This window comes from Belonocnema kinseyi, chromosome 6 (genome assembly GCF_010883055.1).
Source record: "Belonocnema kinseyi isolate 2016_QV_RU_SX_M_011 chromosome 6, B_treatae_v1, whole genome shotgun sequence".
Lineage (NCBI taxonomy): Eukaryota > Metazoa > Arthropoda > Insecta > Hymenoptera > Cynipidae > Belonocnema > Belonocnema kinseyi.
The window spans coordinates 62,913,006-62,925,469 of NC_046662.1; the positions used below are offsets into that span (position 1 = coordinate 62,913,006).

The 12,464-nt window shown below is 24.6% G+C and overlaps 1 protein-coding gene across 3 annotated transcripts in view; it reads right to left on the reverse strand.

Annotated features, from left to right (window-relative positions):
• The window catches only part of LOC117174101 (unconventional myosin-Va), a 162,583-nt gene that overhangs the window by 22,782 nt on the left and 127,337 nt on the right, over positions 1–12,464 (reverse strand). For all 3 annotated transcript variants that reach the window (XM_033362846.1, XM_033362844.1, XM_033362843.1), the window contains exons 13-15: positions 8,658–8,844; positions 1,311–1,509; positions 1,144–1,237 (exon numbers count right to left, since the gene is read on the reverse strand). In XM_033362846.1, the coding sequence (XP_033218737.1) occupies positions 1,144–1,237; positions 1,311–1,509; positions 8,658–8,844 (480 nt within the window). The remainder of the gene's footprint in view (positions 1–1,143; positions 1,238–1,310; positions 1,510–8,657; positions 8,845–12,464) is intronic.

Below are 12,464 nucleotides of genomic sequence, written 5' to 3' on the forward strand. Positions count from 1 at the left end.
TCTTTATCTCATTCTATTCTACGTTTATGAATCCCTATTCCTCTCTATCTCTTTATCAATCTGAATTCACGTCTATTTTTTCAATCCATTTTTCTCTATTGCATTCTACCCTTCGCCTATGCACGTTAATCTTTCACTATTCTCTTTGTCAATATGAATTCACATTTATCTTCTTCAATCCCCTCTTCTTTATATCATCCTTCCCTTTATCTCTATTCTTGTAAATCTTTTTTTATCTCTGTTAATATTAATTCCCGTTTATTTTTTTCAATCCCATCCTACACTGCACCTATCAACGTCTATCTTTTGCAATCTCTTTTTAAATCTAAGTTTACTCTATTTTCTTCAATCCTCAAGATACAGAAAAGATCTTTTCTCTATCTCGTTCAATTCTTCATTTATCCACGTAAACCTAAATGTTTTGCCGCTAAGTGGCTGACGGCAAAAATAACCAACAACTAAACAAGTGAAATCAATCTCCGGGCCTATAAGTAGATGCCTGGCAAACCGTTTTCTCAACTTCGCCGAAGTTGTCAATTAAGGTTTGGAAATAAAATTTAAGTGTTTAGGAACATGGACGTCACGTTGTCTTTCTGGGACATCTTCAACGACAAATTAATTTTTTAAAATAAATTCTATAACTTTTCGATGGATTCCTGAATTTTAAAGGATAGAAAATGTTAACAGTCCTGAATCGCGGATGATAGAAAAAGAGATAAACAAAAATTCAAATCTATATTACAGATATAGGATGAAGTAAAGAAAAAGGTAAGTTTCCTCGGTTACAAAAAAGATAGAGAAATAGATTGAAAATGATTGAAATTCGTAATAGATAGGTGGACTAAAGGACACAAAAATATAAGAATTTTTGGTCACAAAAAGTAGAGAAAGAGATAGAAAATTATTCAGATTGGTGATAGGAAAATATAGCCTCCCCCCTCCCACACACACACAATTTCTATCTTTTCCAATGTTTCTACTTCCAGCTGGGAACGTTCTTAAAAATGTTTTAAAACTCCAAATGTATTACCGATAAGGTCAGATAATTAATTTGATTAATGTGAACCCTAGAATAATGTTTGTTTTGATAATTGAAATGATCTGAAAATTTCTGAAGATTAATAAATAAAAAACGAAACTTACAGCCAGCTTCTTTAAGACGTTTGGCAAGAATCTTGCACTGTTTCTTCAAGTTTCTGCATACCTCTGCTATTTTGTCATATTTCTCTTGAAGATCCTGCAAAAAAATGCATTAAAATATTTGTTTACAAATATAGGGAAGGATGAGGAAAGTAAAAAACACATCGTACCAAATTTTCTGAGGCTAATCGAGTTATTTCGTGTTGCATGTATGCTTCATTCTGCGTTTGTGGGGCTTTACTCAAATTGACTGAAAGCAATTTTTGTTGCCGATGAATTTCTTCTTGTAATCTGTCAATTTCAGCGCGCCACTCATTTCTTTGCTCACGCCAGCCTTTTTCCTTTTCTTGAAGCTCATCTTCCAATTGCCTTTAGGAAAAATAAACATTTTAAGATACCTTTTTTTAAAAATAATTTTCTTGTTCTTTATACTTCAATCCTTGGTTTTTATAAATAAAGGGGTATGTCTTAATGGTATAATAATTATTAGAGATCGTCGAGTAATTATCTAAGGCTTTTTAGAGGGGAGGGGGTCTGTAAAATATTAAAAATCCTTACTGGGAGGGTGTCCAAAGAATTCCTTATGTCAATTTCCACTTTTTAATTATTTGTTTTTATATGCTATTTTTTGAAATTGTTGGAAATCTCTTAAATTTTTTCAAGTCCTGTCAAAATTACTTGAAATCCTTTGAAATTTAGGTAAAGGCTTTAAAATCTTACGAAATCCTCAAAAATCAGTGCATATATATGGAATATTTTTAAAACTTTTAAAATTCCTTAAAATCGTCGAATGCACTATAAGCCTCTTAAAATATATTAAAATTCCTTGAAATCTTATGAAATTCCTTCAAATCGATAAAAAATATTCTAAATCCAATTAAAATCTCTTGAAGTCCCTGAAAATCCTTCGAAATCTTTTGAAATTCTTTCAAAACTATTAAGATTCCTGAAAATCCTTTGAAAACTGTGGATATCCCTTTAAATTCGTTGAGATTCCGTCAAGTTTATTGAAACACTTAAAATTGTTTAAGATCTTTAAAATTTCCTCAAAAAACTCTTATTAATCTTTAAAATCCGTGGAAATTACTCAAAATTTCTAAAAGTCCCCTGAAATTCTTGAAAATTTGCGAAAGTACTTTGGCATTTCTTAAAATGCTTTAAAATCTTATCATGTTTTTAAATATTTCAATATATTTTAAAATCCCTTGAAATTCCTTAAAATCTATTTTAATATCCTCAAAATTTAATAATCTTTTGAAATCTTTCAAAGCATTAGAAAATTTCTTCAAATATTTTTTATTCAATGAAAATCACCATACATCCTGCAAAATTCGTAAAAATACTTTAATATATTTTAAAATACTTCCAAATCCATTGAAACCCTTACAAATCTTTTGAAGTCCTGCTAAAACTACTAAGATCCCTGCAAATCCTTGAAAAATGGTGTATTACCCTTAAAATTATTTGAGATTCTGTGAAATCTTTTTAAACCCTTTAAATCTTCCAAATGCCTTAAAAATACCATAAAACCCTTTATAATCTGTTGAAATCCCTTAAAATTTGTAAAAATGGTTTAAAATTGTATTGATCATATTACAAAATAATATAAAGCAAATACGAAATATTAAACGATCACTATAAGTCTTTGAAAACCCTTTGAAATCCCTTTGAAATTTATTGAAATGTTTAAGATCTGCGGAAATCTTTCCGAAATTTTTACGAATTTGCGAAATTCCTTCAAGTCTATTGAGATTATAGAAAATCCTTTTGAAATTGTGGAGACCCCTTTAAATTATTTTAAATTCTGTGAAATCCGTTGAAACCCTTAAAATCGCTTGAAATCTTCCAAATCTTCTTAAAAAATTCTCAATAATCTTCAAAATACGTAGAAATTTCTCAAAATCTCTAAAATGTTCCTGATGCCCTTAAATATTCGCGAAAATGCTTTGGTATTTCTTAAAATCCTCTGGAATCTTTTGACTATTATTATATTTCAAAATCTCTTAAAATTCCTTGAAATCACTTAAAATGCTTTTTAATATCCTACAAATTCCATAATTTCTTGAAATCTTTTGAAATCTAATGAAATTTCTTCAAACATTCTTTACTCCATTAAAATCACCATGACAGCAAAATTCGTAAAAATACTTTTATATCTCTTTAAATCCTTTCAAATATAATTTTAAATAATTTTAAATTTGTGTATTTCCTTTAAAATTCTTTGAAAATTTCGTGAAATCGTTTGAAACCTTCGAAATGGCTGGAAATCTTCAAAATCCCATAAGAACCGTTAGAATCTTTAGAAATCTCTTAAAATCTCGAAAAAATTATTACAATTTTAGTAATTATATGCTATAAATACGAAATATTAAAATACTTTCAAGTTCTTTGAAATCTGTTTTAAATTTATTGAGATCTTTTAAATCTGCGGGAATCTTTCAAAATCTCTTAAAATCCTTTAAAATATATTGAAAACCATACAAACTCCTTAAAATCCCATAAAAGATATAATTTGCAATCTTTTGAAATTTCTTAAAGAAATAAAATTTCTTGATATCTCTCTGAATTTTCGAATTATTAAAATCCTCTGACATCCTTCAATAGCCCTGAAAATTATTTTATATTTCTTTAAATCCTTTAATATCCTTAGAAATCTTGGGACTTCTTTTTAAATATTTCAGAATCTCTTAAAATCGCTTGAAATCCTTTGAATGTCATAGATACTGTAGATCAATTCTTCAAATCTTTTGAAAACTGAAGAAATCCGCTTAATATTTTTTAAGATTCCTTGAAATCCTTGAAAACGCTTGAAATCTTCACAATCCCTTAAAAACCTTTAAAATCCGCAGAAATCCCTTAAAATCTCTAAAAATCGGCTAAAATCCTTTATGTTCCGAGAAATACTTGGAAAAATTCGCGAAATTGCTTAAAATCATGTGACTTTCTTTGAAATATTTCGAGATCTCTTAAAATTCCTCAAAATCTTTTTTAATGCCCTAACAATTTTCTAATCTCTTAAAATATTTTAAAATCCCTTAAAATCTTTTGAAATCTCGTTAACAGTGAATATAATGTATTTAGTAAAAAATGTAGAATCTTACGAATCCTAACAATAGCATAGAGGGGCTCTGAAATTGAAAAAATGATCCTTGCGAAATTAAAGGATGTTCCCTTACAATAATCGCAATATAAATTAAACAATGATTTTTACTATATTTTTCTTTGGACGGCTAAACAATTTCGAAAAATAAAATTCCCAACACAGTAAATTTCCTAAATTAGAATTTCCGAATAATAACATTTTCTAATAATAAGATTCATAATTTAAAAAATTTCCGAATAATAAAATTTCCGAATTAGAAAACTGCCGAATAATAACATTTAGGGCAAGTTTATATATATTACCGAATTTGAAAAATACCGAAAAACAAAATTCTCAACTGATAATTACCAAATTATAAAATACCTGAACTAGAAAATTCCCGAATTTAAGGAATAAATTTTTTGTTTAAATAGTATTTATTCATTCGGGAATTTAATCATTAAAAAATTTTATTATTCGGGAATTGTTCCATTCGGGAATTTTATTATTCGAAAATTTTATTATTCGGGAATTTTCCATTTCGGCACTATCATAAAATGTTCGGGAATTTTATTATTCGGCACTTTTCCAATTGGGAAATTTTTCAATTCATGATTTTCTTTTATCTGGAAATTTTATTATTCAAAAATTTGGTTATTCAGAAACTGTTCAATTCTAAACTATTGCGGGAATTTTATAATTTAGGAATTTTATCATTGGGAAATGTTATTATTCGTGAATTTTCTATTTCACTAAATTTTTTATTTTCAAATTTTATTGTTCGGGAGCTATATTATTCAGACATTTTTTAATTGTCGAATTTTACAGTATATGGAATTATTATTTTTCGGAAATTTTATAATTTAAGAATATTAAAAATTGTTCGGCAATTTTACAATTTAGGAATTTGATTATTCGTAAATGTTATTATTCGGTCATTTTCCAATTCAAGAATTTTATAATTAAACAATTTTATAATTTGGAAATTTCACCATTTGCAAATTTTACTATTCCAAAATTTTATTATTCGGGAATTTTTCAGTTCGGTAATATTATAATGTGTTCGGGAATGTTATTATTCGGCAATTTTCCAATTGGGGAATTTTTCAATTCGTGAATTTTTTTAATTGGAAATTTTATTATTTAGGAATCTTATTATTCAGAAAATTTTCAAATTTTGAATCTTATAGTATCGGGAGTTTTATTATTATGAAATTTTTAAACTAAGGAATATTATAAACTGTTCGGGAATTTTATTATTCGGAAATATTATTATTCGGTAATTTTCCAATTTGGGAATTTTTTTTTAAATTCTATTGTTCGGGATTTTTATTATTCAGAAATTTTTCAATTTAGAAATTTCACAGTATAGGGAATTTTATTATACGGGGATTTTATAATTTAGAAATATTATAAACTGTTCGGAAATTTTATTATTCGGGAATTCTATAATTTAGGAATATTATAAACTGTGCGAGAACTTTTTAATTCAGGAATTTTATTATTGCGAATTTCTCCATTCAGGAAATTTATTATTCGAAAATTTTATTATTCGGGAATTTTTCAATTCGGTAATATTATAAAATGTCCAGCAATGTTATTATTCGCTAATTTTCAATTTGCGAATTTTACTTTATTATTCTGGAATTTTATAATTTAGGACTATTATAAATTGTTCTGAAATTTTACAATTCAGGAATTTTATTATTCGGAAATGTTATTATTTGGGAATTTCTCCATTCGGATATTTTATTATTCGAATATTTTATTATTTGAATATTTTATTATTCGGGAATTTTTTCATTAATGAATTTTTTTATTTTAAAATTTTGATGCTAGGAAATTTTATAATTTAGGAATATTATAAATTTTTGGGGAATTTTACAATTTAGGAATTTTATTATTTACGAATATTATAAACTGTTCGGGAATTTTATAATTCAGGAATTTTATTATTGGGAATTTCTCCATTCGGAAACTTTATTTTTTTTTTAAATTTTATTATTCGGGAAGTTTTCAGTTCGGTAATATTAAAAAATGATCGGGAATGTTATTATTCCGCAATTTTTCAATTCATGAATTTTTTTATGTGGAAATTTTATTATTCAGAAAATTTTTGAATTTTACAGTATCGGGAGTTTTATTATTATAAAATTTAATAACATAGAAATATTATAAACTGTTCGGGAATTTTATTATTCAAGAATTTTATAATTCAGGAATATTATAAACTGTTCAGGAATTTTATTATTGGGAATTTTTCCGCTCGTGAATTTTATTGTTCTAAAATTTTATTACTCAGAGATTTTTCAATTCGGTAATATTATAAAATGTTCGGGAAGGTCATTATTGGTTATTTTTCAATTTGCAAATTTTATTTTTTGGGAATTATTGATTTCATGAACTCTTTTATTTGGAAATTTTATTATTCGGAAATTTTTCAATTTGGGAATTTCACAGTATTAGGAATTTTATTATTCGGCAATTTTTCAATTAGCGAATTTAATTTTTTGGGAATTTTTCAATTCATGCATTTTTTAAATTGGAACTTGTATTATTCGGAATTTTTCAACTTAGGAATTTTATGGTTGTGGAAATTTTATTATTCGGCAGTTTTAGAATTTAGGAATTTTATTATATGGAGATTTCACCACTAGGGATTTTTATTATTCGGGAATTTTATAATTTAGGAATATTAGAAATTGTTGGGGAATTTTAAAATTTAGAAGTTTTATTATTTACGAATATTATAAACGATTCGAGAATTTTATTATTGGAAATTTTTCAATTTGGGAATTTTCCAATATTAGGAATTTTATTATTCGTCAATTTAGCAATTAGCGAATTTTATTTTTCGGGAATTTTTCGATTCATGAATTTTTTTATTTGGAACTTTTATTATTCGGGAATTTTATCATTCGGAAATTTTTCAGCTTAGGAATTTTAAAATATCGGGAATTTTATTATTCGGCAGTTTTAGAATTTAGGAATTTTATTATGTGGAGATTTTCCCACTAGGGATTTTTATTATTCGGGAATTTTATAATTTAGGAATGTTATAAATTGTTGGGGAATTTTACAATTTGGGAACTTGATTATTTACGAACATTATAAACTGTTCGGGAATTTTATAATTCAGGAATTTTATTATTATGAATTTCTCCATGAGGGAATTTTTCAGTTCGGTAATATTAAAAAATGTTCGGGAATGTTATTATTCCGCAATTTTTCAATTCATGAATTTTTTTATTTGGAAATTTTATTATTTGGGAATTTTATTATTCAGAAAATTTGCAATTTTTGAATTTTACAGTATCGGGAGTTTTGTTATTATAAAATTTTATAACTTAGGAATATTATAAACTGTTCGGGAATTTTATTATTGGGAATTTTTCTGCTCAGGAATTTTATAATTCGAAAATTTTATTACTTGGAAATTTTTCAATTCGGTAATATTATAAAATGTTCGGGAAGGTCATTATTAGCTAATTTTCAATTTGCGAATTTTATTTATCGGGAATTATTTATTTGGAAATTTTATGATTCGGAAAGTTTTCAATTTGGGAATTTCACAGTATTAGGAATTTTATTATTCGGCAATTTTCCAATTAGCGAATTTTATTTTTTGGGAATTTTTCAATTCATGAATTTTTTAAATGGGAACTTTTATTATTCGGGAATTTTATTGTTCGGAAATTTTTCAACTTATGAATTTTACGGTATCGGGAATCTTATTATTCGGCAGTTTTAGAATTTAAGAATTTTATTATGTGGCGATTTTACCACTAGGGATTTTTATTAATCGGGAATTTTCTAATTTAGGAATATTATAAATTGTTCGGGAATTTTACAATTTAGGAATTTTATTATTCGGAAATGTTATTGTTCGGTAATTTTCTAAATCAATGATTTTATAATTTTAAAATTTTGTTATTTGGGAATTTCTCCATTCGGAACTTTTATTATTCGAAAATTGTATTATTCGGGAATTTTTCAGTTCGTTAATATTATAAAGTGTTCGGGAATTTTATTATTCGACAATTTTCCAATTCGGGAATATTTCAATTCATGAATTTTTTTATTTGAAAAGTTTGATGTTCGGGAGTTTTATTATTCAGAAATTTTTCAATTTAGGAATTTTACAGTATCGGGAATTTTATTATTCGGCAGTTTTAGAATTTAGGAATTCTATTATGTAGAGATTTTCCCACTAGGGAATTTTATTATTCGGGAATTTTATAATTTAGGAATATTATAAATTGTTCGAGAATTTTACAATTTAGGAATTTTACAATTCGATAATATTATAAACTAATCGAGAATGTTATAATTTGGGAATTTTTCCATTCGGGAATTTTGTTATTCGAAAATTTCATCCAGGAATTTTATTTTTCGTGATTTTAAAAATTTGAGTTTGATTGAAATTAAAATGTACCTGTTTATTTTTTTCTGAGCTTCGAAGGCTAATGCCAACTCTCCATCTTCGTTTACAATATCCACATCTCGGCCATAATTCGATCCAAGACTCTTCATTCGTTTTGTATTATCAGCCAAAACACTATGCAATTGGATACATTCTTCTCTCCTTCTTTCCAATTCTTCTTGAAGTGCATCAAATTGTCCTGAATCACACAAAAAAATTTACATAAAAATTTTAAAAAATTGGTCAAATATTCTGGTAACCTTCAGATTTCTAAAGTCCAATTTAACGATTTTTATCAAGTTTAAAAAAATATATTTACTGGGTGTAAAATATCTTAAAAAATCATCATCTGAGATTTCTCGTCCAAATATTAAAATTATTTCTAAAATTTCTTTTAAACCGAAGATAACACATTTTTTAATTTGTTTAAATTCTAAACTGAACATCTTGATTCCTGTCAGGATGTTTCCGAATTACTGAATCGACTGAATTGACTTAAATACGACTTTGTTTATTTTTCTTTGTCCTTAGAAAAGGTCGTAAATATTTTCATGTTTTCTAAATATTTACATTCCTAAATTTTCAAAATTGATTGACTTTTCCCTAATAATTAACATGCTAAGACCAGAATTTTAATCTTGTAACATTTTTAATATAAAATCTTTTATAAATGGAATAAAATAATGTTACATTCAAATTTATTTATATATTTATTTTAACCCAAAAAAATGAGATTTCTACCATAAACAATTTAAATTATTTGGTGAAATTTTCTCACAAAAACGATTAAAATTTAACCAAAACAAGTTGCATTTTCATCCAAATAATTAAATTTTTTGAAAGACAGATGAATTTAAAAAAATACTTTTCAATCCAAAATGACGAATTTTTTATCACAATTGATGAATGTTTAACGAAACCAAATTTTCGACCAAAAAATTACTTTTTAACAAATACTTAAAATTTCAATAAAGAAATTAATTTTTGAACAAAATAGTTCAATTCTTAACAAATAAATTTTTCCCGCAAAGATGAATTTTTGGACCAAATAGTCGAATTTTCAAACAAAAAAGATTAAAATTTAACCAAAAATTATGTTTAATTTTCAACGAAAAATATAGTTTTTGTTTTTTCAACCAAAAGCAAACGAATTTTAAAAAAATAGTTGAATTTTCATTTTTCAACTGAACAGTTGAAATTACAACAGCATAATGAATTTTTTAACAGAAAGACGATTTATCAACAAATAAAGATTTTTCAGCTAGGAGAGAAAAAGTATTCCCCTAAATTGTTGAACCTTCAGGAAAATTTAAACCAAAAATTATTTTCTACAAAAAAAGAGGAATTCTCAACAAAAAAATATCAAAATTCAACCAAAATTGTAAAAATTAAATTTTAAGTTAAAGAAAATATTTTAAAACCAAAAAAAAAAATAATAAACGAGTTTCTAACGGATTAGATAAGCCTTCAATAAATAAACTGTACAAAGTGGTTCAATTTTTACTTAAATTGTTGAATTTTCAATTTAAAAAAATTATTTTTGTCCAAAAATGGAATATTTAAATTTTCAGTTAAAAAATTCAATTTTTAACAACTAAATTGTTTTCAACAAATTATTTAAATTTTAAACCAATGAAATGAATTTCCAACTAAAATTATAAATCTTCAACATGAAGCAAATAATTATTTTTTAAGTCATTCAACCTTCAACCAAGCTATTGTATTTTCAACTAAAATTAGGAATCTTTCACTAGAATAGTTAAATTTTCATTTAAAAAAATTAATTTTTAACAGAAAGAAAAACAAATTTTTAAACAATAAGATGGAATTGTTACCTCAAATAATGAATCTTCACTAGAAAAAAAGTTTTTTTTTCAACAAATTGATTCAATTTTTGACATACAAAAAAATAAATAGTTATATTTTAATTTAAAAAATTAGGTTTTAACCAAAATGCAAAAACTTGTCAACAAAGTAGTTTAATTTTTAATAAACAAGGTGAATTTTCAACTAAATTTATAAATCTTCATCTAGAATAGTTGAATTTTAATAAAAAAATTTAATTTGAAAAAAAACATTGAATCTTCAACTAAAGAGATGAATGGTCACCTGGAATAATAAATCTCCACAACAAATTTGTTTGACAAAGTGATTTAACCTTCAGCCAAAAAATTACATTTTCAAACAAAATTATGAATATGAAAATGGAATAGTTAACTTTTTATTTAAAAAAATTTAACAACAAAAAACGAATGTTTAACTAAAGAGATGAATTCTCAACGTATAATATAATAGTCAATTCAACAAAAAAAAAGACAAATTTTCAAACAAAATAGTTGAATTTGCAATCAAATTTTTAACAAAGTTTTTCAAATTTTGCCCAAATAGTTGAATATTTAATTTTAAAAAATCGACTTTCAACCAAAAATGGAATAGTTAGATTTCTAATTAAAAAATTAAGTTTTAATAAAAAAAATTGTTTTCGACAAAGTAGTTTAATTTCGAACCAACAAGATAAATTTTCCAGTAAAATTATTAATCTTCATCTAGAGTAGGTGAATTTTTATTTTAAAAAATTAATTTTGAAACGAACGAAAAAACGTATTTTCAACCACAGAGATGAATAGCCACCTAAAATAATGAATCTGCAGAATATTTTTTAATAAAGTGATTCAAGCTTTAACCAAATATTGGAAATTTCCAAACAAAAAATTGCATTTTTAACCCAAAAAGATGAAATTTCTAATAAAGGAGATAAATTTTTAAACCTAAATTATGAATTTAAACAACCATCGATAAATTTACAACCAAAAATAATTTCAGTTGAATTCTCAACAAAAAAGTTAATGGTCTACTAAATTATTTAAATTTTCAATTAAAAAAGATAGATTTTCAACTGAAAAGGATGATTTTCGAACAAAATTGTTAACTTTCCGACCAAATAATAACATTTCTAACTAAAAATGTAAGTTTTAGGAGAGAAGAACTGAAAAAAAGTATTAAAAAATGAGGGTGACCAATAAAATTAAAAAAATCAATCTATATTCTAAACATTTTTCCATATAGAGTAATAAACAATAAACAACAAATTAAAGTATTCAAAGTGGAACCCTTGAATTCCAAACTTTTAAAATTGAAGTTTAAAAGTTTTTCAATTCCAAAATTGTGTATGCAAATGTTCAAAGATTCAGATTAAAGTCCAAAAATATAAATCCACGTTAACATTTTCAACAGTTCTTCAATTAGAAGTTGAATTATTTTAATTTTAAATAGTCCAGGCATCCTTCAAAAGCTTTAAAATTTTATTTCAAAATCTTGAGAAATCTAGAAGTGGTTAAAATTTTTCCAAATTCAAAATAATTTTTGATTTTTTTTCGGAACTTTTAAATATATTTCAAAATGAACTGATTTTTTTAATAACTTTTAGAAAATCCTACAAATTAAATAAAAATTAAATTTGAATTTATAAATAACAATAGAACATTTATTATTTTTAAAAATATTAGAGTAATTTTAAGAGATATTTAGAAATTAAAAAATATTCGAATTAAATTTAGAACTTGAAATAATTTCAAATACTTACAGCCGAATTAAAAATAAAATGTAGATTTTTGCAGATTTTAAACTAGAATTTTTAATTTTTCTAAAAATTGTGAAAGACTTCAAAAGAATAGAAAATTTTCTTAAGATTCTTAGGAAAATTGAAAATAATTTTTCACTTTGAACAATTATGGAAGATTTTAAGGATTTTTTTTAATTTGCAAGATTTTCAAAAATTGTAGGATAATTACGATTAATTTTGAAATATATTTAGAAGTT